The 27,262-nt window shown below is 53.0% G+C and overlaps 1 protein-coding gene across 4 annotated transcripts in view; it reads left to right on the top strand.

Annotated features, from left to right (window-relative positions):
• The window catches only part of SLC8A2 (solute carrier family 8 member A2), a 43,957-nt gene extending 16,907 nt beyond the window's left edge, over positions 1–27,050 (top strand). Inside the window, exons 4-10 of one of the 4 annotated variants that reach the window (XM_016936343.4) lie at positions 6,979–7,401; positions 13,754–13,857; positions 14,008–14,025; positions 17,221–17,345; positions 17,633–17,732; positions 22,650–22,928; positions 24,603–27,050. In XM_016936343.4, the coding sequence (XP_016791832.1) occupies positions 6,979–7,401; positions 13,754–13,857; positions 14,008–14,025; positions 17,221–17,345; positions 17,633–17,732; positions 22,650–22,928; positions 24,603–24,979 (1,426 nt within the window). In that variant the 3' untranslated portion in view covers positions 24,980–27,050. Of the gene's footprint in view, positions 1–6,978; positions 7,402–13,753; positions 13,858–14,007; positions 14,026–17,220; positions 17,346–17,632; positions 17,733–22,649; positions 23,008–24,602 lie in introns of all 4 variants that reach the window. The other 3 variants (XM_016936341.4, XM_016936344.3, XM_016936342.3) reach the window with 3 other exon arrangements.
• The last annotated feature ends 212 nt before the right edge of the window (positions 27,051–27,262 follow it).

Here is a 27,262-nt window from a genome sequence, read left to right as displayed (position 1 = left end):
AGCCAATCCCTCATCCCTTTAACCCTTCTCTTCCTGGGACTCAGTTCGCTCATCTTCTCTCCTCTCCTCTCACCTCTTCTCTCCCCTCTCTCCTCTCTCTCCTCTACTCTCTCCTCTCCTCTCCTCCTTTCTTCTTTTTCTCAGAGTTTCGCACTTGTTGCCCAGACTGGAGTACAGTGGTACGATCTCGGCTCACTGCAACCTTCACCTTCCAGGTTCAAATGATTCTCCTGCCTCAGCCTTCCAAGTAGCTGGGATTACAGGTGCCCACCACCACACCCAGCTAATCTTTTGTATTTTTAGTAGAGATGGGGTTTCATCGTGTTGGCCAGGCTGGTCTTGAACTCCTGACTTCAGGTGATCTACCCGCCTCGGCCTCCCAAAGTGCTGGGACTACAGGCGTGAGCCACCGTACCTGGCAGTTCTCTGTTTCATCGACCTTGAGTTCCACCACTGTGTGCCTGGCTGCTTTTCGTAGCCAGTCTTCTTCCCTCTCTGCCCTCATCACTTCTCTTTCCAGCGCTTGGACATTTGCAGGTCTTTCCCTCCACCTCAGTCAGTCCAGGATCCTTTTGTCTGCCCATCTCCATCCACCTTTCCTACCCTGCCCACCCCAGCCTTCCTGGCTTACCGCAGCCTCCACCTCCTGGGCTAAACTGATCCTCCCACCTCAGCCTCCAAAGTAGCTGGGACTACAGGTGCACAGTGTGCTGTGCTCCAGCCTGAGTGACAGAGTGAGACACTGTCTCAAACAAAACAACAAAGTGCAGCTGTTCACAGGTCTCTGTTCCATCACCCTGCAGCATGGGATCCCCTTGGCCACTCGGTCCATCCTCTCCCCAGTGCACCACATCATCCACATGCCCTCAGTTGAGGGAACTGCATTCACCATATTGGGGCCTGCTTTCAACTATCTTTTCACCTTTCCACTCCTACCCACCCCTGGTCCGCACTGTCCCCATCTAGAGCACTGAGGCTTTGCAGAAGGAAGTGAATACAGGTGTCACCTCCTGGGATAACAGCCCACTTTGTCACTTACAAATGACCTCACGACCAAGATTGTTTTTTATTGTTTTTTGAGACAGGGTCTTGCTCTGTCACCCAGACTGGAGTGCAGTGGCACAATCACAGCTCACTGCAGCCTCAACCTCCTGGACTCAAGTGATCCTCCCATCTCAGCCTCCCAGGTAGCTGGGACTACAGGTGTGCACCACAGCGCCCAGCTAATTTTTATATTTTTTGTAAAGATGGGTTTTTGCCATGTTGCCCAGGCTGGTGTGGTTTTGTTTTGTTTTGTCTGAGACAGAGTCTCACTCTGTCACTCACGCTGGAGCACAGTGGCGCAATCATGGCTCAGTGCAGCCTCCGCCTCCCAAGCTCAAGCAATCCTCCCACCTCAGCCTCCAATATAGCTGGGACTACAGGCACATGCCACCAAGCCTGGCTAATTGTTTTTGTTTTTGCTGTTGTTGTTTTGGTATGTTTTGTAGAGACAAGGTTTCACCATGTTGTCTAGGCTGGTCTTTAACTCCTGGGCTCAAGCAATCCACCTGCCTTAGCCTCCCAAAATGCTGGGATTACAGGTGTGAGCCACTGCACCTGGCCAGGACCAAGATGTTTGAAGTGAAGGAGGAAATGCTGTTCAGTGGTGGAACCAAAGGGCTAAGAAGAGTCAACATCTTCCTATCCTTCCTTGATTTCCTATCCTGGTGGACATTCAAGGCCTGGCATTGCCTTATCAAGGTACCTTAGGCCAAAGACTGGGAGGAAGGAGACTTGGGTTCCACTCCAAGCTTAGCCCTGGATCCTGTTCCTTGGGCGAGTTCCTGCCTCAGTCTGAGCAGGCAGGTCTGCCATGTACAGTTGTTGAAGCTGTGCACTGCATAAAACCACCATATCTGAGGAAGCTCTCTTCATAGTGGACATTGTAGATTTGCATTTCTATTATAAGTTTTCTGACTTATGGAAATAAGTGTCTTGAAGAAGGAAAGCCTTTTTCTTTTTCTAAGTTTCCCACAGGTTCACACCTGTGAGCCTTAGTTTCTCCAAACTAAACGTGATCTCTGAGAACCCCAAACAGCACAGTTTTTCCAAGATTCTGAGATTTAATCCCCTATGATGTTGACACACTAAGGGTCTGAAGTTCTAAGATTCTAGAATTCTAACATTTTGATATTCTTTATTTTTTTGAGACTGTGTCTCACTCTGTTGCCCAGGCTGGAGTGCAGTGGCACGATCTCGGCTCACTGCAACCTCTGCCTCCCACGTTCAAGTGATTCTCATGCCTCAGCGTCTTGAGTAGCTGGGATTACAGGTGTGCGCCGCCACACCTGGTTAATTTTTGTATTTTTAGTAGAGATGGGGTTTCACCATGTTGGCCAGGCTGGTCTCAAACTCCTGACCTCAGGTGACCCATCCACCCCGGCCTCCCAAAGTGCCGGGATTACAGGCATGAGCTACCACGCCCAGCCAACATTTTGGTATTCTAATCCAAACCCTATCCAGTCTCTGATTTGATGGCTTTAAGATTTTTATCTTCTCAGATTCTGTGTCCAGTGCTGGAACAGAAGTCCTGTGAATCTAGCCTTCTATGATTCTGATGCCTGGATTCTAAAGTCCAATCCCAGCTACTTGGGAGGCTGAGGCAGGAGAATTGCTTGAACCCGGGAGTCAGAGGTTGCAGTGAGCCAAGATCGCGCCACTGCATTCCAGCCTGGGAGACAGACCAAGACACACACACACATACACACACACACACACTCTCTCTCTCTCTCTCTCTCTCTCTCTCTCTCTCTATATATATATATATATATAAGCTGGGCATGGTAACATGTGCCTGTAGTCGCTGCTACTGAGAAGGCAGAGGTAGGGGAATCGCTTGAGCCCAGGAGGCAGAGGTTGCAGTGAGCCAAGATTGTGCCACTGCACTCCAGCCTGGATGACAGAGCCAGAATCTGTCTCAAAATAATAATAAAATAATAACAATAATTGTGACACTCTGTGACCACGAGTTGCAAATACCATGACCTTCATGCCTAAATACTTGAGCATGCATCTTTTGAGAATAATGGCATTCTCCTACCTAATCACAATACTATGATCTCACTCAAGAAATCTAACACTGAACTGATACTGTTAACTCAACGTCAATTGAGTGATGCACAGCCCGTGTTTCCATTTCCCCAGTCATCCTTGTAATATCCTTGGTGGCTGTATTTTCACTCCTGCCCTCTCTTCCCATTTGATCCAGAAACACACATTGCATTTCCCTGTCAAATCTCTTTAGTCTCCTTCAGTCTGGATCAGTTTCTCAGCCTTCCCATGACTTTTGTGACCTGATGCTTTTGAAGATGATAGGCCAGTTACTAGAATGATTCTCAATCTGGGTTTGTCTAATGCTTCCTGATGATTGGAGTCCTGCACTTTTGGCAGGAATCCCATGCAAGCGATGCTCTATCCCCCTGGGTGCATTGTATCAGGAGGAACATGATGTCCACTCGTCCATTACTGTGATGCCCAGTTTAATTGTTTGGTAAAGATGTTGCTAAATCTTTGGATTAATTGTTTGGCAAAGATGATGCTACAGGATGTATGCAGTGGATCATGCCTGCAATCCCAGCACTTTGGGAGCCCAAGGCCAGCGGATTGCTTGAGCCCAGGAGTTCAAGACCAGCCTGGGCAACATGGCAAAACCCCATGTCTACCAAAAGTATAAAAATTAGCCAGGTGTGGTGGCACGAGCCTGTAGTCCCAGCTGCTCGAGAGGCTGAGGCAGGAGGGCTGCTTAAGCCCAGGAAGTTGAGGCTGCAGTGAGCTGGGATTGTGCAACTGCACTCCAGCCTGGATGACAGAACAAGACCCTGTCTCAAACAAAAACAAAAAAAAAGGTCTGGGCGCGGTGGCTTATGCCTGTAATCCCAGCACTTTGGGAGGCCGAGGCTGGCAGATCACGAGGTCAGGAGTTTGAGACCAGCCTGGCCAACATGGTGAAACCCCATCTCTACTAAAGATACAAAAAATTAGCCAGGCATGGTGGCACACATCTGTAATCCCAGCTACTTGGAAGGCTGAGGCAGAAGAATCGCCTGAACCCAAGAGGCGGAGGTTGCAGTGAGCCGAGATCGTGCCACTGCACTCCAGCCTGGGCGACAGGGTGACTCCGTCTCAAAAAAAAAAAAAAAAAAAAAAGATAGTGCTACAATCTCCACATTTTACTGATCCCTTTATCCCTTACATGTAAATGTCTCATATCCCACGACTTTTAGGGCTCTAAGATTATAATATTAATATGTGGATATCACTAGCTAACTGTGCCTCCGGGTGCTTCCCCTGTATCAATTCAGTCCTCACCATAGCGCCAGGAGGTAAACACTATTATTAGCCCATTCCACAGATAAGGAAACCAAGGCTCAGAGGACTGCAGAATCCTGACCGCCCAAGATCACACAGCTGGCATGGCGGCCAAACTGGGCTTGAAGCAGGTCAGCCCACCCTCCTGGGTGCTCCATCACCATGGACAGTGAATCCTGAGCTGAGGGACTCCCTCATCCCTCCACTGCAGGTCTTTTCACCAGGTTCTATGCCCCCTACCTCTTGCCAGAACCTTGCGGTCCCTCTCTTCCTCCCACAGAGCTGGAAAACTGGAGCCTGACTCCCCGCCCCCACATTTTTGAGACGGAGTCTTGCTCTGTCACCCAGACTGGAGTGCAGTGACGTGATCTTGGCTCACTGCAACCTCCACCTCCCCAGTTCAAACAATTCTCATGCCTCAGCCTCCAGAGTAGCTGGGACTACAGGCATGCGCTGCTACACCCCACTAATTTTTGTATTTTTAGTAGAAACGGGTTTTCACTGTGTTGGCCAGGCTGGTCTTGAACTCCTGACCTCAAGTCATCCATTCACTTCAGCCTCCCAAAGTGTTGGTATTACAGGCATGAGCCACCGCGCCCGGCCCCAGAACCCCTTTAATATGAAAGTGATAGTGAATGCATATGGATCACATAGCAGGGTTCAGAGATGGTGCTGAGCCCCTTACATGTACAGTAGGAGGGATTGGGGGAAATGATAGATTTTCAAGATTTCTTAATATCCCAGAGTCACGCTGATGTCTGCAGCCCTGCCAGGAAGAGCCCACTTACTCCATGACCCCTCAGAATTTCACTCTGACTAATCTAATGTCACTGCCTTGTTCCCTCCCTGGCTCCCCCCATTACAGAGTATCTTATGGGTGTTTCAGAGATTTACACAACTGTTACTCTTTTAACACCAAGCCAGCTCGTGTCCCTCCTCTGCTCGGAACGTCCCTCCTTTGCTCGGAAGCTTCACAGGGCTCCTTCCTCACTCAGGGTAAACGCAGAAGTCTTCACCGTGGCCCACCCAGGCCCTAGGAGATCTGCCCCTGTTCCCACTGTGATGTCATCTCCCACCCTCTTGTCCTGGCTCCCTCTGCTGTCATCATGCTGGTCTCTCTGCAGTTCCTCGAAGAGGTGACCTGTCCCTAAGTCAGATCCTGTCCCCTGTCCGGCTGTCTAGTCCCAGGTCAGAGCATTCACATTGCCTGTTCCCTTTACCAAAAATACTCTTTTTGGCCAGGCACGGTTGCTCACGCCTGTAATCCCAGCACTTTGGGAAGCCAAGACAGGTGGATCTTTTGAGGTCAGGAGTTCGAGACCAGCCTGGCCAACATGATGAAACCCTGTCTCTACAAAAAAGTACACAAAATTAGCCAGGCATGGTGGCAGGCGCCTGTAGTCCCAGCTGCTCGGGAGGCTGAGGTGGGAGAATCCCTTGAACCCGGGAGGGGAGGTTGCAGTGAGCCAAGATGGAGACACTGCACTCCAGTCTGGATGACAGCGAGACTCTGCCTCAAAAAAACAAAACAAAACACAACAAAAAACTCTTTTCCAGGCATCCTCCCTATGGCTCACTCCCTCCCGTCCTTCAGGTCTCTGCTCAAATGTTATCTCCTCCAAAAGGCTTTCTTGACCATGCCAACAGCTCCCTCTCCTCACTCCCTAACCTCCTGTTTCTCTCCATAGCACCATCACCACCTGACATCCTGTGTTTGTTTATTGTTCATTCTTCTGCACTAAAACAGAATCTCAAAGCTTCTTATTGCTGCTGTTCCCCCAACACTTAAAACAATGCCTGGCACACAACGGTCAGTTATCTGTTGAATGAATGAACCGTAATTAAATCATTAAATGTGCAATTGTCATGGTGATATGGCTCTCCCATGGGGCTGTGAACCCTGTGAGGACAGGGCCTGGTTACTGCTGTGTCCCCAGCACCACTCGGCACCAGGCACAGAACGGGTGCCCTTAGGAGTGTTTGTTGAATGAATGAATGATGCCAAGTTAAGGTGTATGGACTTCCTCTTGGGGGCATCTGGGAAGGGTTTTTATCAGAGGAATGACAGAGTCCTCTCTGGGTCCTATATCCCTGCCACTTAAAATGTGACCAGGACATCCCCTGGAGCTCGTTAGAAATGCGATTCTAGAAACCCGGGAGCTTCTAAACCAGAATCTGCATTTTCACAAGATCCACCAGGGGATTCATATGCACATTAAGGTTTGAGAAGCAGGGATGCAGAACACCCCAGGCTCCCTCTCAACTCTTGGACTTTGCATGTGCTGTTCCTTCTGCCTGGAGTATGCCCACCTGCTAATGCCTCCTCCAGGAAGCCTGCCCTGATCTCAACCTTATCATTACCTGTTTAATTCCCACCTTCTGCTCCTCACGAGTTCCACGCGGGGAGGGGCCCACTGTGTCTTGTTCCCGCTCTGCAGCCCTTCCTCCAGGACGCCCACCCCGATTCACCCTCAGTATTACTTGTTTAATGCCTGTCGACCCTCATACTTGGGAGTTCTTCTATGGCACCTGCCCCTCCTCTGGGAAGCACGTCCAGACTCCCCCCGTACAACACACAGCCGATGACCGACCCTCACCCCACTCTTCCCCCTCCCCACCCCGCCACAGCGAGGGCACGCTGGTGTTCAAACCAGGCGAGACGCAGAAGGAGCTGCGCATCGGCATCATCGACGACGACATCTTCGAGGAGGACGAGCATTTCTTCGTGCGGCTGCTGAACCTGCGCGTGGGCGACGCGCAGGGCATGTTCGAGCCGGACGGCGGCGGGCGGCCCAAGGGGCGGCTGGTGGCGCCGCTGCTGGCCACCGTCACCATACTGGACGACGACCACGCAGGCATCTTCTCCTTCCAGGACCGCCTGCTGCACGTGAGCGAGTGCATGGGCACCGTGGACGTGCGCGTCGTGCGCAGCTCGGGCGCGCGCGGCACCGTGCGCCTTCCCTACCGCACGGTGGACGGCACGGCGCGCGGCGGCGGCGTGCACTACGAGGACGCGTGCGGAGAGCTGGAGTTTGGCGACGACGAGACCATGTGAGCACGCCCGAGGCGGCCCGGAGAGGGGCGGGGCTTCGGAATGGGCGAGGCCTGATGGGGCTCAGGGGCGGGGCCTGGGTGAGCCATGCCCACATAGTGGGCGGGTCTTGGTTGGGCCTCGGGAGGGGAGGGGCCTGCGTGGCCGTGCCCGCAACGTGGGCGGGGACTGTGACCCATGCCCGCGACGTGGGCGGGGCTTCACTGAACAGCTGGGCCCTCAGGAGGGGAGGGGCCTGAGTGAATCGTTCTCCAAAGTGGGCCTGGCCTCGGGAGGGGCGGGGCCTAGGTGTGCTGTGTCTACCACGTGGGCGGGGCCTGGTGGGGTTGTGACTGTGAAATGAAGAGGCGAGGCCTAGAAGGGCGGCCGGACAGGTGAGAAGAGGGCCCCAAGGAGGAAGGGTGGACGAGGTGAGGAGTGATGGGACGGGGCCTGGGGAGAGCGGTGTGGGGCCTTAATTGGTAGCTCGTGGAGTGTGTCCTGAAGAAGAGTGCCCAGGGAGATGTGGGGAGAGGCCTGTGGAGATGAGACGCTGTCGGTGGCTGTGGAGAGGGGGCGGGTCCAGGGCGATGGGTGGGGTCTGGGTTTGGACATACGACATCAGGAAATGGGAAAATGGATGTGGGCTGCGGAAGAAGGCGGGGCCTAACAAGATGGGTGGGGCCTGGGGGCGCGGAGCTAGGGAAGGGGTGGGGCTTCTGGGTATGAGGAAGAACCTGGGGAAATAGTGGGGCACCTAACGCGAATCTGGGCGAGGATTTGGGAAAAGATGGTGCTGGAAGGAAGGCAGGGCAGGGCCTGGGGAGACACTGGGGAGCCTGAGGGCTGGGATTTAGGAAAATGGGGTCTGGGGAGGTGGGCTGGCTGGATACACTCAGACACACACATGTAGACAGACGTTTACAGATTGGACACAAAGCCATTTATACGCACCACACACACATAGACACACACGGCAGGGCCAGGCGTGGTGGTCAACACCTGTAATCCCAGCGCTTTGGGAGGACGAAGCAGGAGGATCATTTGAGGCCAGGAGTTTGAGAGCAACCTGGGCAACATAGCAAGACTCCTACTCTAAAAATAATTTTTCTAATTAGTGGTGGCGCATGCCTGTAGTGCCAGCACTTTAGGAAACTGAGGCGGGAGGATGGCTTGAGCCTTGGAGTTGGAGATCAGCCTCTACTCTGCTAAAAATTGCTTAAAATTAGCTGGGCATGGTGGTGTGCACTTGTAGTCCCAGCTACTTGGGAAGCCAAAGCAGGAAGATGGCTTGAGCCCACGAGTTAGGTGCTGTAATGAGCTGTGATCACCCACTGCACTCCAGCCTGGGCGACACAGTGCGACCCTGTCTCAAAAAAAGAAAAAAAAAACACGCAGACACACATAAAATCACGGACACGTACACTAAATTATTAAGTCAGGGCTGTTCTCACGCCCAGATCCCTGGCCACCCCTTACACAGGTGACCGAGTGTCCCCCAATGTGTGCCTGAAGCCTCACATTCCCCCACCCCCCTGCCCAGGATGCAGGCAGCGCCTGCCCCTCCTCTGCCCGCTCCCTTCCGCCCCCGCATGCCCGTCTGTCTCCCTCCTCCGTGCCGCCCACGCGCCTCCTACTCAAGCGGAGTCCCCACCGCGCTCCCCCTCCCTCCTCCTCCCAGCCTCTGCGCTTCCGCCTCGGGCAGCACTCAGCTTCTCACTGCTCTCGCTGTCTCTCCGTCTCTCCCTCTGCATCTCTGCATCTCTCACTCCCTGGGCTGTCTCTCTCTGGGTCTCTGCGTCTCTGTTCATCTGCGGCTGTCTGTCCCCAGCACCTCGCTCTCTGACTCAGCTTATATTTCAGGCACACTCCACACCTTTCCTTCTCTCTGTCTGGCTTGGTCTCTGTCTGAGGGTTGTTGAGAACTTGGGTTGGGGGCTGCGAGAGGCACCATCCCAGACCCCTCTCTCACACCAAGAGATGGGGGAATGGAGAGTTTTCTTTCTGCTTTTTCCGGTCCTTCTTATAGTCCAACCTGCTTCCCTCCTGCTGCTGCAACCTTACGGCCCTGTCCTCCCCCACACGGCTTCCCCAGGCTGGGACACCCTCTGTCCCCCACCCCCACAAGCTCCCAGCTGTGGCTTCAGAAGACAGAGAACAGGAGGCTAATTAGTGTTTAGGGAAACTCTTCCTTCCTCTGATGGGCAGGCACTAATTAGAGGCGCTTTGAAGCAGCTGGGCTGGAGATGGAGGAGAGACACCCAGAGATGGGGTGGCAGAGAGAGCATGAGAGACACAGAGACAGAGACACAGAGATAGACACAGGGAGAGCTGAAGACAGAATAACAGAACTGGAGAGAGAAACAGAGACAGAACAGAGAGACAGAGACACAGAAAGACAGGAACTTAGAGGTCGGGCACGGTGGCTCATGCCTGTAATCTCAGCACTTTGGGAGGCCAACACGGGGTGGATCATCTGAGGTCAGGAGTTCGAGACCAGCCTGACCAATATGATGAAACCCCGTCTCTACTAAAAATACAAAAATTAGCCAGGCGTGGTGGCATGCACCTGTAATCCCAGCTACTCGGGAGGCTGAGACAGGAGAATCGCTTGAACCCAGCAGGCGAAGGTTGCTGTGAGCCGAGATCACGCCATTGCACTCTGGCCTGGGCAACAAGAGCGAAACTCCATCTCCCACCCACCCACCCCCCCGAAAAAAAGGAAGAGACACAGAGAGAGAGATGCTTCGAGAGAGGGAGAGAGGTGGATATTGAAAGCTGAGATGGAGGGAGACTGAAAGGCAGAGAGATGGAGACGCGATAAAGACACTCATGGAGGAGAGAGACTGACCCAGGGAAGGAGAGGTTCTCACGATGCTGCAGAGAGAAAAGGGAGTTTGGGTCAGTGAGAGACAGGATGAGGAGACTGGGTCTTAGATCAGAGACTGGCAGGGGAGAAGGGCAGGAGAGTGGAGTTTTCAGGAAACAAGGGGGCAGGCTGGGGAGGAAATCTGCTTCCTTTGATCTCAGGAAATCCTGTCTTGGTCTAGCTCGAGTCCCTCTTGCTGTTTCCTGCGCGTTGGGTTTCTCCTGCATCTGGGTCCCCTGAGGGTGCGCCTCCCAGGCGCAGTTGACGTGCTTGTCACTGCACGTCAGTCACTGTGTGTCAGCGGATCGCAGCGTGTCTGCGAGAGTGAGCGACAGAGGTGTGTGTGTCACCCTGTCAGCATGTCACTGTGTCGGCAGCTGTCTGTGTGTGTCAGGGTGTGTGAGGAGCATGTCTCGGGAGACCCTCCCTCCTCGCCGGCCCCAGCATTTCAGCACCGCGGACAGCTCACAGCCCACGCCGAGGTCGGGGGCGGCCCTTTCTTTCCACCCACAGAAAATTGAAAATATCCTGAAACCAGGAGGGTGGAGGTGGGCGGATGTCCCCACATGGCCGTCTTGTGTGCGCCTGTCCTTGCGCGGGTGTCGCTGTGTCTTGTGCGTGTTTGTGTGTTGAGATGCGTCTTTTGAATGACTGCCTGATTGAAACTCTTCTGCTTGAAGTGTGTTGACTTTTGTTACTCCATTCTTTAGACTCTGAAAGACAGAGACAGGGAGAGAAGAATCCAGATAAAGAAGGGCGGGCCAGGTGCTGTGGCTCACACCTGTAACCCCAGCACTGGGGAGGCCAAGGTGGGAGGATCACTTGAGGCCAGGAATTCAAGACCAGCCTGGGCAACATAGTGAGATCCTGTCTCTATAAAAAATTTAAAAGTAGCCAGGTGTGGTGGCACACGCTTATATTTCCAGCTACTTAGGAGGCTGAGGTGGGAGGATTGCTTGAGCCCTGGAGATCAAGGCTGCAGTGAGCCATGATTATGCCACTGCACTCCAGCCTGGGCAACAGAGCGAGACTTTGTTTCAAAAAAAAGGAGAGCAGAGAGATGAGAAGAGACTGAGACAGAGAACGGGGAGAGTCAGAGTCAGAAAGAGAGACTGCTGGAGAGTCAGAGAGACAGAGTCAGAGATAGAGAGATAGACCCAGAGAAGCTGAGAGAGGCAGAGAGAGAAAAGAAGATGGAAAATGTAGGGACAGAGATGCAGAGAGGCACTGAAGGAAGTAAACAGAGACACCAAGAGGCGTCAGGAGTTAGATATAAGGTAGGAGCGTCTACGTGGTACCACAGTGAGGGGCTGCAGGGTGGCGATGTCGCCAAGGCTGTGGTGGGGGAGTCGTGCTAACTGACGGGCATCTGGTCCATGCAGTCTTGCCACTGCAGTGGGAATGGCTGTAGGGTGTGATGGCGTGTGGGTGTGGGTGGTGTGATCGGCTGTGCTTCCTCGATTGGGTGACTGTGTGGGCTGGGTGTTTGTGTTTCTGGGTTCTGGGGCCAGGCCTTGTGGGACTACATGGTTCCTACAGCCTAAAGAGTTGCCAGTGGCAAAGCTGTGGACATTCTGGGTTTGTGGGTCTTTGGGGTCGAGGGGCGTGGGTTATGTGCCTGAAGGTGACAGGTAACTTCTGGCTGTTTCCTGCCACCCCCTGGTTACCATAGGAGCAGAGATGCTGAGAAAATCAATTAGCATCAGCACTTGGTTAACTCTCCAAATCTGGTTGGGACAGAGAGCAGGAAGCTGAGGGTTTTCTGTGCTGAAGGATTGGAGTTAGCAAAATATGCATGGAGGGTGTGCTCCATGCCAGGGACTGTTCTGGGTGTTGGAGATAAAACAAAAAACATAAATGAACTTACCTGGGGGAACTTAAATTTAAAGATGGGGAAGCAAATGGTAAATGACGAACAATAAACTAAATAAATGTTAGAGGGTGTTAGAAGGTGATATTTAAAGAAGACAGGCCAGGTGCCATGGCTCACATCTGTAATCCCAGCACTTTGGGAGGCCAAGATGGGAGGATCACTTGAGGGCAGGAGTTCAAGACCAACCTGGGCAATGTGGTGAGACCCCATCTCTACAAAAACTAAAAAATTAACTGAGCATGGTGGTGTATACCTGTAGTCCCAGCTACATGAGAGGCTGAGGCAGGAGGATCGCTTGATCCCAGGACTTTGAGGCTGCATTGAGCTATGATTGCACCACTGCACTCCAACCTGGGTGACACAGCAAGATCTTGTCTCCAAAAATAATAATAAATACATTAAAAAGAAAGACAACAGAGCAGTATAAGGGAGTGCTGGAGGGGGAGCAGTGAGGGATTTCACCATTAAATAAGATGGAAGAAGTGGGCCTCATTGAGAAGGTGAAGTTTGAATGAAGAACTGAGGAAGGGAGCCTGGGGGAAGAGTGTTCTAGGCAGAGGGAACAGCCAGTGCAAAAGCCCTGAGGCATGAGCAGGCCTGGCTTGTTCAAGGAATAGCAAGGAGGCCAGAAAGGGAATGAGTGCTAGATTGCAGGGGGTCTTGTGGGCCATTCTAAGGACTTTGACTTTCATTCTGTGAGAGATAGGAGCCTTGCAAGTGTTTTGCACAGGGGAGGAACGTGGTCTGACTTTGGTTCTATCAGGATCACTCTGGCTGCTCTTGAAAGAACAGACTGTGGGCAGTGAGGCTGAAGCATGGGATTGTTTAGCAGGCAACTAGTAATCTAGGTAGGAGACCATAGTGGCTGGGCTGGAGTGCAGGGGTTAACAGTCTGGATTCTGACAGTTGTAAGTTCAAATCCTGTCTCAACCATGAGCTCATACCGCTTTGCTTTATTTTTTTATTATTATTATTTTTTGAGATGGTGTCTCGCTCTGTTGCCAGGCTGGAGTGCAGTGGCATGATCTCAGCTCACTGCAACCTCCACCTCCCAGGTTCAAGCAATTCTCCTGCCTCAGCCTCCCAGGTAGCTGGGACTACAGGCATGTGCCACCACACCCAGCTAATTTTTGTATTTTTTAGTAGAGACAGAGTTTCACCATGTTGGACAGGATGGTCTCGATCTCTTGACCTCGTGATCTGCCTGCCTCGGCCTCCCAAACTGCTGGGATTACAGGCGTGCCCGGCCTATTTTTAAAAATAAATTATTTAATTTAAATAGAGATGGGATCTCAATATATTGCCCAGGCTGGTCTTGAACTCCTGGCCTCAAGCAATCCTCCCTCCTCAGCCTCCTAAAATTCTGGGATAAGAGGCATGAGCCACCGCACCCAGAATGCTTTACTTTAATCAGATTCAGCTTCCTCACCAGTGCCTGGTTTTGTTTCTGTCAAATGGGGATGATAATAGAGCCTTCCTCCCTGCGTGGTGGTGAGAAGTAAATGAGATTGTGGAGTCTGGGACAGAGGAGGTGCTTGGAAAACTGGGTGGCTGCCAGGAGGGTTGCCTGATGAGTCTGGGGAGGGGGCCTTACACTGAGTGTTCTGCCTCCCCCTTGCCCCCTGCACAGGAAAACTCTTCAGGTGAAGATAGTTGATGACGAGGAATATGAGAAAAAGGATAATTTCTTCATTGAGCTGGGCCAGCCCCAGTGGCTTAAGCGAGGGATTTCAGGTGAGGGGTGACCAGTGGGCTGTGGGAGAAGTAAGGGGTCCAGGGTCGGGGGACTTTCAGGGGCTCAATTGCAGGCACTCCTTAAAGCTCGTGGACCTGAGCTTCGTGGGGAACTGATCTCACTGTCTGCCTGTCTCTGTCTCTCCCCAGCTCTGCTACTCAATCAAGGTGAGTGAAGTCACCTCTGGGCTCTGAGTGGGGAGGAGCCACTGGAAGAGGGCCTGGGGGAGGGTCCCAGCCCCAAAGCTACTCTTCCAGGTTGGGTTTGAGGCAGATTGGAGGTGAGATAAAGGCAGATTCAGGGCTGGGGGACAGTGGAGTCTGGCCTGAGAGTTGGTGGTGCCTGTATGAGTTTGGGATTACAGTTAGCATTTTGGAGGTCAAGATTATGTCTGTAACATGGTGAAACCCCATCTCTTGTAAAGATACAAAAATTACCTGGGTGAGGCCAGGTACGGTGGCTCACACCTATAATCCCAGCACTTTGGGAGGCCGAGGAGAGTGGATCACTGGAGGTCAAGAGTTAGAGAGCAGCCTGACCAACATGGTGAAACTCCGTCTCTATTAAAAATACAAAATTAGCCGGGCCTGATGGCACACGACTGTAATTCCAGCTACTCAGGAGGCTGAGGCAGGAGAATCACTCGAACCCGGGAGGTGGAGGTTGCGGTGAGCCGAGATCACGCCATTGCACTCCACGCTGGGGAACAAGAACGAAACTCTGCCTCAAATAAAAAAAAAAATTAGCTGAGTGTGATGACAGGCATCTGGAATCCCAGCTGCTTGAGAGGCTGAGGCAGGAGAATCGCTTGAACCCGGGAGGCAGAGGTTGCAATGAGCCAAGATTGTGCCACTGCACTCCAGCCTGGGCAACAGAGCAAGACTCCATCTCAGAAGAAAAAAAAAGATTATGTCTGTAATCAGGGTTGTAAGTCATACAATCAGATCTGGGTTCGTGAGAGTGAGGTCAGAGAGAATCCAGTTTGGGGTTGATTAGGAGTGAGGTGGGGTTTGGATTGGAGATCGGGGTTAGGACTGTGTTAAGGTGAGAGTCACAGTGGAGGTTCTTTCCTGCTGGTGGGATCAGATTAGAATTAGAGTCAGATTTAGGTCAAAGCTAAAGTTGGACTTTGAGGTGAGTAATAGAGTTTGAGGAATTTAGGTTAGAATTGGGGCCAAGGTCAGAGATTGGAGTAAGAGTTAGGGCTAAGGTCAGTGGCTTGGAGACGGACAAAGTCATTTTGGAGTCAAGATCAGAATTGGGATCCGTGGTTAGGATTAGAGTTAGATTAAAGATTGTATTCGTTGGAGGAAGCAATACAAGCTGCCATAACAAACTGACCCACAAGTCCCAGGGGCTTAACACAATAAAAGTTATTTCTTGACTGGGCACAATGCCTCATGCCTGTAATCCCAGCACTTTGAGAGGCCCAGGCGGGCGGATCACTTAAGGTCAGGAGTTCAAGACCAGACTAACCAACATGGTGAAACCCTGTCTCTACTAAAAATACAAAAATTAGCCAGGCATGGTGGTGGGCACCTGTGATCCCACCTACTCAGGAGCCTAAGGCAGGAGAATCACTTGATCCTGGAAAGTGGAGGTTGCAGTGAGCCGAGATCGTGCCACTGCACTCCAGCCTGGGTGACAGAGCAAGACTCCATCTCAGAAAAGTAAGAAAGAGAGAGAGAGAGGGAGGGAGGGAAGGAAGGACAGAAGGAAGGAAGGAAGGAAGGAGGGAGAAGAGAGAAAAAAAGTTATTTCTTGCTCAGGCAAAGTTGTTTTTTGTTTCTTTGTTTGTCTTTGTGAGACGGAGTTTCGCTCTCGTTGCCCAAGCTAGAGTGCAATGGTGCGATCTCGGCTCATGGCAACCTCCACCCCCCGGGTTCAAGAGATTCTCCTGCCTCAGCCTCCCGAGTAGCTGGGATTACAGGCACCTGCCACCACACCTAGCTAATTTTTTTGTATTTTTTAGTAGAGATGGGGTTTCACCATGTTGGCCAGGCTGGTCTCGAACTCCTGACCTCAGGTGATCCACCTGCCTTGGCCTCCTAAAGTGCTGGGATTACAGACATGAGCCACTGTACCTGGCCTCTCAGGCAAAGTTTTACGAGAGTGTTCCTAGTTGGTGGGTGGCTTTCTTCTGCCATGTGGCCATTCCATCTTGTGACTCCACTATGCCAGGGAGCTTTGGCATTGTGGCTGGGTTTGCTGCTGGTGAACAGGGCAAGAGAGTTTCGAGGCTCACATGGGAGGTTTTCGGGGGCTAAGCCTGGAGGGACTGACCATCACTTCTGCCCACATTCTAGTGTCCATAACTCAGGCCATGGCCACGCCCAGCTGCAAGGGAGGCTGGGAAATGTAGTTCAGCTCTTTGCCCAGGAAGGAGAGGAAACAGGTTCAGGTGAACACACTTCAGCTTCTGCCATGTGGTCAAGCTCCTCATGAGTGATGGTGTCAGAGTTGGGAGTTGGGACTGAGGTTTGAGGTCAGGTGTAGGACTGGAGTTAGATCTGGAGATAGAGTGTGGGATTTGGCTTGGGGTTATTGATGCTCCAGGTTATGGTGAATGTTAGAGTCGGGATTAGGGTTTAGGGCTAGGGTTGTGCTGAGGTCAGATCCAGGGCTGAGGGTTGGGGTTTGGAGTCAGTGTTGATGACAGGCTTCCATTTGGGGCCACGGTGAGAGTCCAGCTCAGAGTTAGGGACCAGAATTAGGGTTGGGCTGCTGCTGGGCTTGGAGTCAGGGGTCAGCATACTTTGGGGAGAGAAGCGAGCTCAGGACCAGGATGTAGGTGGGTCTGGTTCCAAGATTTGTGCCAAAATCGGATGTCCTCCCCTTTCCTTACCACGTCAGTCACACTCTAGGGTGTTTCCAGAAACTGGATGTAGAGACCAGGCCTCCCCTATCAGGGTGGCAACGATGATGATAATGTTGGTGATAATAATAAAGATAGTAACATGTATTGAATATTTATTGTGTGCCAGGCACTGTTCTAAGCACTTCACACGAATTAACTCATTTAAGTCTCACAACCACCCCATGAGGTAGGTACTAATTATTGTGCCCGTTTAACAGGTATGAAAACTAAGGCACAGAGAGGCTCAGGCATTGCCTAAGGTCTCACAGCCTCCACCATACGAACCCCAGAGCCCACCAACTAAAGATCATGAACCAACCCTTGGGAGCTGGACCTCAGGGTTGAAGGAGACGGTGGTCAGGTGGGAGGCTGGGAGGAGTCACCAAGGAGCTTCCCAGAGGAGAACAGATAGGCTTTCTCTAACTATGGGGACAGGTAGTAAAGGCGTCACAGGCCCAATTAGGTAGGTCTCCCAGGAGTCTAACCCCCATCCCTCATGCTGCAGGGGATGGGGACAGGAAGCTAACAGCCGAGGAGGAGGAGGCTCGGAGGATAGCAGAGATGGGCAAGCCAGTTCTTGGGGAAAACTGCCGGCTGGAGGTCATCATCGAGGAGTCATATGATTTTAAGGTGATTTTCCGGGGCCTCACCTTCCTGGAGTCCAGCCTGGTTCATTTCCTTGGGGAGGGTCCGGAAAGCGGGGAGCCACAAGGTTCCTAAGATCAGGCCAAAGAAGGGTCCCACGTCAGGACCACGGACAGCACATGCCTCCCTTTTCCTTGCTTGCCTTCAGAACCGGGGTGTGGAAAGTTGAGGACCCCTGGGCACAGGCTGTGAGCCCCCTACCCAGGACCCAAGATGGAGCTTCCCTGGTTCGCTCAGGGGCAGTGACCTCTCCCCAACCCTCTCGTCCCCAGAACACGGTGGATAAACTCATCAAGAAAACGAACTTGGCCTTGGTAATTGGGACCCATTCATGGAGGGAGCAGTTTTTAGAGGCAATTACGGTGAGCGCAGGTAAGTGGGGAGGGAGGAGAGAGAAGAGAGAAAGATGGAGAGACAGAGACACAGGGAAAGGGGGAGAAATGAATGGAGAGACAGGCATAAAGATAAAGAAACAGGCCAGGCGCGGTGGCTCATGCCTGGAATCCCGGCGCTTTGGGAGGGTGAGGCGGGAGGATTGCTTGAGGCCAGGAGTTTGAGGCTGCAATGAGCCATGATCGTGCCTCTGCACTCCAGCCTGGGCAACAGAGCAAGACCCTGTCTCTAAAAAAAATACAAGCAGGAGAGACAGACACACAGAAATACACAGGGAGAATCAGAGAGACATGGAGAAGACATGAGACAGAATGAACGGTGCAAACTGAAATGGGCCGGGGAGAGGGAGAGGCGGGTAGATGAGGATACAGAAAGGGCAGAGAAGGGAGAGGCGGTGGCTGGAGCGGCTGGGAGGGTTTGTGTTTGGCTCTGGGCTGAACCGGGAGGGTTCCCAGCCTGGGCTTTCTCCCAGCGTCAGGCATCAGGAGGGTGGGAACAGATTAAATGGCGTGGCCACCCCAGAGAGAGCCTGGGTTCCTCCGTTGCCCTGGAGACAGTCACCAGGGCACCGAGCTCTTTCCCACCTGCGCGGGTCACCACCCTACTTGGCCTCAGACAGGCCCACACTGCCCCCTTGTGGCTAGAGACACTATGACACTTGTACCCACGGATGGTCTTGGAAGCCAACACTGGCCCTTTGTGATATGGACTGGGGAGACTGAGGCTCAGAGACAGAGGAGGGAGTGGCCTGAAGTCCCACAGGAAGTCCAGAAAAGGCCCGAGGTCGGAGCTCAGGGCTTCAATCTCTTACATAACATCAGGGTTAAGGCCCCCAGCTCTTGGGGACTGAAGGCGTACATGGAATTGTGGTTGCAAAGAAACTGGGCGAGCAGGATCCAAAGAAACCAGGCTTAAGGGGATGGGAAAATACAAGGTAGCAGTCCTAGAAACACCAGACTGTTTGCCCAGTAGAAACAAAGTGGCATCTCCCTCTGAAGCCACATTCTTCTGACATACTTCTGAGGGATCTTCTGGGCCCGACCCTATGTGAGACATTGCCAGGGACACAGAAGTGATTTCTGGCCCTGTCATGGAGCTTACAGCCCAGTGCAGGAGACAGACATGTCACAAGACAGAGACAACCCAGAGTAGGCAGGGCTGGGATGGGAGACCCAGAGGAAAGCCCTGATGCGGTTCCTAACCCAGCCTGAAAGTCAGGGAGGGCTTCCTGGAGGGGGTGGCTTCCCAGCTGAGTCTTCAAATGGGAAAAGATGTCAGCCAGGAGGAGGGAGAAGACAGGGAGAGTGTTTCAGGCAGAGGGAGAGCCAAGCACAGAAGCCCTGGAGTGTGCGAGATTATGGCACATTTTTTGGGTGGGTGCCTGGTGTTGGGCGGGAGGAAGAGTACCAGGATGAGGCTGGAAATCGGCACATTTCCACACTGCTCCTTGTGGACCACAGTAGGGAGCTTGGGTGGCATTTGAACACACTGGGGAGCCATGGAGGGTTTTGAATGGGGGAAGCCCCTGGGGCTAGAGAGAGCTTGTGGGAGGAAAGTGGAGAGGGTGTGGGTAGAGGCTGTAGAAAGTAGCAGTAGAGGCTGGGTGCGGTGGCTCACGCCTGTAATCCCAGCACTTTGGGAGGCCGAGGCAGGTGGATCACCTGAGGTCAGGAGTTCGAGACCAGCCTGACCAACATGGAGAAACCCCGTCTCTACTAAAAATACAAAATTAGCCGGGCATGGTGGCCTGCGCCTGTAATCCTAGGTACTCAGGAGGCTGAGGCAGGAGAATCGCTTGAACCTGGGAGGCAGAGGTTGCGGTGAGCCGAGATAGCACCATTGCACTCCAGCCTGGGCAACAAAGCGAAACTCCGTCTAAAAAAAAAAAAAAAAAAAAAAACGAAGAAAAGAAACTAGCAGGAGACGGGCCCTGCAGAGGCTCCTTTGAGGTTCATTCCACGAACAATGGGGAGATGGCAAGGGGCTCTTTGAGCTTCGGAGCATTTCCTCTGGGGACTTAGTGGAGACGGAGGATGAGGCGGAACTGAAACGAGGTGTGAGGTGGTGGTCGTAGAGACCCAGCGTACATCGCGCTGTGAGTTTATAGAAACCAGGTGGTTAGATCAGGTGATTAGATCAGGGTGGAGGAAGAATAACAACATAACAATAATAATAACAGTAATAATAATCCTGATTATGACAACGGTGACCCTATCATGTCTTTTTTTTTTTTTTTTTGAGATATGTAGTCTCTGTCGTCCAGGCTGGAGTGTAGTGGTGTGATCTCGGCTCACTGCAGCCTCCTCAGCCTCCTCCTCCTGGGTTCAAGCGATCCTCCTGCCTCAGCCTCCTGAGTAGCTGGGATTACAGGCACCCACCACCATGTCTGGCTAAGTTTTGTATTTTTAGTAGAGATGGGGTTTCACCATGTTGGCCGGGCTGGTCTTGAAATCCTGACGTCAAGTGATCTGCCCACATCCGCCTCCCAAAGTGCTGGGATTACAGGTGTGAGCTACTGTGCCCAGCTGACCCTATCGTGTCTTGAGTGCCAGGCATGGTTGGAAATTTATTTCCTGTGTGAACTCATTTTAATTAATGTATCCTCAGTGTCTGGATCAGAGCTTGGTCACTTTGCACTTTGTCCAGCACGTGCCTTTGGTTCTTTGCTGTGCGAGCACAGAGCTGCTGGAGGGGTGAGGGAGAAGGGTAGTCCTCACTCCCTTAGGAGATGAGTCGGGTCCCATCTTCCACGCAGAGCTTTTGGACTTCCTTTACCTCCCTTCCTACTGTAAGCTCCTTGCGGGCTGGACTTGGCATGGAGCATCTTTGAATTTCCCCCAGGCACCAAAAAAGGCCTTGAATCATAACAATCGAAACAACAGTAATAACGCTGGAGGTGTCCGAGACCATTGACAGCACTTTACATGAACCAACTCATTGTGTCATCACAAGTTTCCCATGAAGCAGGTCCAATTATTTATCACAGATAGGCACCCAGAAGCCCAGAAAGGTGAGGACACTGATTCAGGATCACACAGTGGATCCAGGGTTGGACACCAGAGAGGTGACTTCAGAGTGACAGGCATAACCACCAGCCTCCCTGTAGAGGGGAGCAGCTGGGGAAGTCAGCTGAGGCCAGAGTCCGCAGAATGCCAAGCCTAGGCGTGTGGGCCTGGGTTTGAAGGTAGTACAGAACCAAGGAAGGATTTGAAGCAGGGCAGGCAGAAGCCTCAACTGACACAGTGATGCGGTAATAGCAGCCACCTCCCTCCCAAAGAGTGTGGCCTCCCTGCTCTGACCTCAGCCATGTCTTACATCAGTTAGGGATGCGTTCAGCAGTGACTGGTCAGGAGCTACGTTCGTTCTCATGACCATCCTTCCAGATGTAATGCGTGCCACACACAAGTGTGCTCATTGATTCTCATTCATTGCTTTATACTAATCAGCTTAGGGTGAGGTAAACAAAACACTGCCTTAGGGCTTTCAGGTTATAAAAGCCACTGCAGGTCAGCTGGGCACGGTGGCTGACACCTGTAATCCCAAAACTTTGGGAGGCCTAGGAGAGCAGATCAGTTGAGGCCAGGAGTTTAAGACCAGCCTGGCCAACATGGCGAAATCCCATCTCTAGTAAAAATACAAAAAAATCAGCCAGGTGGGGTGGTGCACACCTGTGATTCCAGCTACTCAGTAGACTGAGGCATGAGAATCACTCGAACTCAGGAGGCGGAGGTTACAGTAAGCTGAGATCACACTACTGCCTCGGTAACGGAGGGAGGCTCTGTCTCAAAAAAAAAAAAAAAGTCACTGCAGGTCAAAAGCTGGTCAAATTAGGTCACAATAGGTGATACAGCTCTAAGCATGAGGCATCATTTACAAAGCTCAGAAAACACATCTGTAACCCAATGCCCATATCAGGAAAGCCAGGGCTTTCCAGAAACCCTCTGTTTATATCTCATTGGCAGACTGGGTCAGATAGTCACTCACAGGAGGAATTCTGGCAAAACAAGTATTTAGCCAGGGACATGGCAACTGCCAACTGCAAGGGATTCTGGGAAAGTGAATACCATATTTTTATCTGAGGCCATAGCTGTTGCTAGTCTCAAGGGATTCTAGGAAAGTGATTAATTTTGGCTGGGTATATAGCCCTCTAGCTGCAAGGGATTCTGGGAAAGTGAGTACATTTAGTGGAGACTGTGGCTCTGGTTAGCTGCAGTGAATCTGAGGAAGTGAATACTTCTAGCTGTGGACTGGCTTTCAGCAGCTGTGAAGGCTTCTGGGAAAATGAATAATTTTAGCTAGGGGTATGGCTGTCCCTGGCAGCAAACGGTCTTGGGGAACTGGATGTTTTTAGCTGGGCAGATGTGGCTTCCTCTAGCTTCAAGGGATTCTGGGAAAGTAATGGGTTTTAGCTGCTGACTTGGCCACATTTAGGTGCAAGGGATTCTGGGAAAATAAATATTTGTCACCTGGGCCCATTCACACTCCTAGCTTCAAAGGATGCAGGGAAAGTAACTGTTTTTAGCTGCTGACATGCCCACACTTAGGTGCAAGGGATTCTGGGAAAGTAAAATTTTTTTACCTGGACTCAGTCATGCCCCTAGCTCCAAGGGATTCTATGGAAGTAACTGTTTTTACTGCTGACTTAGCCATATTTAGATCCAAAGGATTCTGGGAAAGTAAATATTTTTCACCCGGGCCCAATCAAGCTCCTAGCTTCAAGGGATTCTGGGAAAGTAACTGTTTTTAGCAGTTGACTTGGCCACATGTAGGTGCAAGGGATTCTGGGAAAGAAGTTCATTCAATGGGACTTGCTGTCAGGAAGTTAGACAAAATGGGGCCTCTGTAGGCAAGGAAGGAAGTCTGAGTGTATGCCCCAGCTGGGTCGTGTGCCCACAGGGGACGAGGAGGAGGAGGAGGACGGGTCCCGGGAGGAGCGGCTGCCGTCGTGCTTTGACTACGTGATGCACTTCCTGACGGTGTTCTGGAAGGTGCTCTTTGCCTGTGTGCCCCCCACCGAGTACTGCCACGGCTGGGCCTGCTTTGGCGTCTCCATCCTGGTCATCGGCCTGCTCACCGCCCTCATTGGGGACCTCGCCTCCCACTTCGGCTGCACCGTTGGCCTCAAGGACTCTGTCAATGCTGTTGTCTTCGTTGCCCTGGGCACCTCCATCCCTGGTAACACCCTGGGAGACTTTGGTGGGGTAGGATCTCAGATGAGCCAGGCAGGGGCAACACAGGATCCTGCCGAAATGAGGTGGGTGGAGTCACACAGCGCCCATGTGGTGGGTCTCAGAGAAATACGGAGGTGGGGCATAATAGAAGCCAGGCAGTGGGTCCCCTAGGTGCAAGATGTGAATTGAATCCTCCCCAAAAGCACCCAGGTAGAAGGTCCCATAAAACTAAGGTAGCAGGAAATGCTAGAAACCAGACAATGGATTTCATAGAAGGTGGCAGGGTGGGGAAGAGACAGCTGTGGGGAGAGGGGTTCCTAGGAAGACGGGATTGTCAGAGAAGCCAATCAGTGGGTTCCATAGAAACAAGCTGTTGATGCCCCATCCCGCAAGAAACCAGACAGAAGAGTCCATGGAACTATGTTAGGGGACATGACAGAAACCAGGCCAGTGAACCTCAAAGTTGGTTTTTTTGGTTTTTTTTTTTTTTTTTTTTTTTGGTGTGGGGACAGAGTCTCGCTCTGTCGCCCAGGCTGGAGTGCAGTGATCTTGTGATCTCGGCTCACTGCAACCTCTGCCTCCCAGGTTCAAGCGATTCTTCTGTCTCAGCCTCCTGAGCAGCTGAGACTACAGGCGTGCGCCACCACATCCAGCTAATTTTTACATTTTTAGTAGAGACGGGGTTTCACCATATTGGCCAGGCTGATCTCGAACTCCTGACCTCGTGATCCGCCCGCCTCAGCCTCCCAAAGTGCTGGGATTACAGGCGTGGGCCACCACGCCTGGCCAAACCTCAAAGTTTTAACTAAGATGAGGGGGCAGGTGGGGTGTGGTGGCTCATGCCAGCACTTTGGGAGGCCACGGCGGGGGTAGGATTGCTTGGGCCCAGGAGTTTGAGACCAGCCTAGGCAACATGGTGAAACCCTGTCTCTACAAAATATACAAAAATTAGCTGGACGTGGTGGCGCATGCCTGTGATCCCAGCTGCTCGGGAGGCTGAGGTGGGAGGATCACCTGAGCTGGGGAAAATGAGGCTGCAGTGAGCCATGATCGCACCACTGTACTCCAGCCTGGGTAACAGAGCAAGACCCTGTCTCAAAATAAAACAAACAAAAAATATAGCCAGGCGCGGTGGCTGACACCTGTAATCCCAGCACTTTGGGAGACCGAGGCGAGTGGATCACCTCAGATCAGGAGTTCGAGACCAGCCTGGCCAACATGGTGAAACCCCGTCTCTACTAAAAACACAAAATCTTAGCAGGGCGTGGTGGGCGCCTGTAATCCCAGCTACTCAGAGGCTCCGGCAAGAGAATCGCTTGAACCTGGGAGGCGGAAGTTGCAGTGAGCTGAGATCACGCCACTGCACTCCAGCCTGGGTGACAGAGCAAAACTCCGTCTCGGAGGAAAAAAAAAGAAATCAGGCAGTGAGTCCCATAGAAGAGAATGAATTCCACAGAAAGCAGGCGGTGGGTCCCATAGAAAGCCGGCAGCGGTTCCAGTGGCGAGCAGGCCTAGAAGTGGTAATGGACTTTGCCTCTTGGGTGGGGGTCAGGGGTCTTGAGCCCACACTGCCCGCAGAAAGCAGGCGACGGGGAAAGGCTGGGAGGGGGCAGGCGGATGCCCGCCCCTGTGGGTGGCGGCGCAAAGCCCCTCCGACCTGTATGTCTCTGCCCCGCAGACACGTTCGCCAGCAAGGTGGCGGCGCTGCAGGACCAGTGCGCCGACGCTTCCATCGGCAACGTGACCGGCTCCAACGCGGTGAACGTGTTCCTGGGCCTGGGCGTCGCCTGGTCTGTGGCTGCCGTGTACTGGGCGGTGCAGGGCCGCCCCTTCGAGGTGCGCACTGGCACGCTGGCCTTCTCCGTCACGCTCTTCACCGTCTTCGCCTTCGTGGGCATTGCCGTGCTGCTGTACCGGCGCCGGCCGCACATCGGCGGCGAGCTGGGCGGCCCGCGCGGACCCAAGCTCGCCACCACCGCGCTCTTCCTGGGCCTCTGGCTCCTGTACATCCTCTTCGCCAGCCTGGAGGCGTACTGCCACATCCGGGGCTTCTAGGGCCTCGCGCAGAGACTCGTCCCCACAGCCCGCCCGGGGCTAGGGACTCGGCTGCACCTGCTCTTGGACCCTGGTCTCCTTTTCCCCCCAGACTCGGCCTCCTCTCCTGGGACCCGGCCTCCCTTCTCCGCCCCCTCCCCTGGCTTTGATTGCCCCTGTTCTGTGTCCCCAGTAGCTCAGCCTTCCCTCTTCCTCTCGGGAGCCTCCCCGGTTCCTCCCCTGCGGTGACCCCAACTCCAGCCCATCCTGTTGGTGACCGTCTATATCCCTGGGGAAATTTCCACCCCAGTCCCCTCCCCAGGGAACCACCCCCAGTAACCATCCTGGGGAGTTTAAGGTCTCTCTCCTTGGTCACCCAGCCTGGCTTTGCCCCCAAAGTCTCCCTTCCCCTAGTGACCCCCCCCACTTCACCCCATGTCCCAGAGCCTCAGAACCCACCCTCCCTGGGGGACCCTCGAAGGAGGCTGTCAGAGGCCGTCTCAGCTCCCGGCCCTTCCCCCCAGCCCTCAGGGAGCTCCGCTCAGCCCCGGCGGGGAGGAGCGGGTGGGTGTGCGCGCAAGGAGGCCGCACACCTTTCCAATCCCTCCACTCGGGTTCTTGGGAGGACACTCATTCTCCAGGCTCGGAGACGGGAGGGGAGAAGTTTGGGGTTTCAGTCCCAGGGCTTAGCTGGAGGAAGCACATTTTGAACCTGCAACTTCAGACATTCCAGCTCCCCCACTCGCCCTCCACTACCTCTGAGAGCCCAGCCACGCCTTGGAGGGAGGGGCTTGTGTGTGTATATAGTGTGTTTGGGGGAGGGGGGACGCGGGAGGGTGCATGTCTTGGGAAAAGGGGGTGACAGACAACTTTTGAGAGGGCAGCAGACTCCCTCAGCCATGAGAACCAGCTTTGGGGAGGAGGCCGGGAATCAAAGCGAGTCCAGTTGATCTCCCCTGACAATCTGGAAGGTTCATTTTGCCCTCAGTGCCAGCCAATCCGGGCAGGACCCTCGAAGAGGAGACCGAGGGTCCCAGAGGACCAATGCTACAAGCCAGCAAATGCTGCCACATCTCTGCCTGATGGGGGGTGGGGGTGGGTGGGGGGATGGGACTGGGCCAAGGGATCTGGGTGGGCATTTTTAACTTTGGAGGCCTTCCATCTGTCGGTAGGCCATCTGCATTTTCTTACTGTTGATGTTTCCTGCCCAAAGGACACATTTGGGCAGTGCCACCCACTCCTTGGGCCCCTAGGATGACCCAACTACCCCCATAACTTTCTGCTTCCCACAGGTTTTCAGCATTCTATCGTCCTGTTGTGCTCAGCCCCAACATCCCAGACCCGTTACCCACTACCCTTCTCTCCCCCAGCTCATCATCAGTCGCTGTCTCTTTTCTGTGATTTCTGTAAAAGTTGCCATAAAACTTTGAAATTCTGCCTGAAAAACAGTCCCGTGGGAAGCTGGGATTCAGGAGGAGGGGGCTAATAAGGTCTCTGACTGAGATTTGGGCAACTGTTAAACCAAGTAATCTGGGTTTTTGCGGCCCGCGGTCGTCTGCGGGACACACCCACATACAGCAGCAGCGCCGGGGTCCAGCCGCCAAGCTCTTCCACTCGCCACGCCACCATCAGTAATGAGCTTCCACTAGCCACGCCCCCATCCGTCAGCCTAGCTCTTCCACTAGCCACACCCCCATCCATCAGTCATGGGCTTCCACTAGCCACGCACCTCCACTCTCCACGCCCCCATTCGTCAGTCGTGGGTTTCCACTAGCCACGTCCCCATTCATCAGCCAAGCTCCTCCACTTGCTACGCCCGCATCCGTCAATTACGGGTTTCCACTAACCACGCCCCCATTTATCAGCCTAGCTCTTCCACTAATCACACCCCCACTTATCAGTCGTGCTTCAGCCACGCCTTCCTGCTTCAATCAGGGGCTTCCACTAGCCACGCCCCCATGCATGAGCCACAAACTGTTTCTCTTTATGGGCATCCTGGGAACACAAAAGAGAGAGACGTTCATTTGCCTGAGCCAAAGAGCTGGGGTTGATGGGGTTTCCTAAATAAAGCAAGTAATTTTCTCAGATCCTACAGGAGGAGGGGTGTGTGTGTGTGTTGTGCCAAAGGACACAGCCTGTGTAAAGGTGTGCAGAGTTGGGAGATAATGGCTTTTTCAGAACCCTGGAAATGGTTATCATGAACGAGGTATGGGGTGCGTGGGGAGTGAACTTGAGGACAAATCATAAGAGACTTTATCAGCCACTCTAGGGAGCTTGGAATTTATCCTAAGAGTAAAGGGGAGC

Source organism: Pan troglodytes, chromosome 20 (genome assembly GCF_028858775.2).
Source record: "Pan troglodytes isolate AG18354 chromosome 20, NHGRI_mPanTro3-v2.0_pri, whole genome shotgun sequence".
In the NCBI taxonomy this organism is placed as follows: Eukaryota; Metazoa; Chordata; class Mammalia; order Primates; family Hominidae; genus Pan; species Pan troglodytes.
The sequence above is the reverse complement of the archived record's forward strand: the minus strand, read 5'-3'. Positions and strand labels throughout refer to the sequence as shown.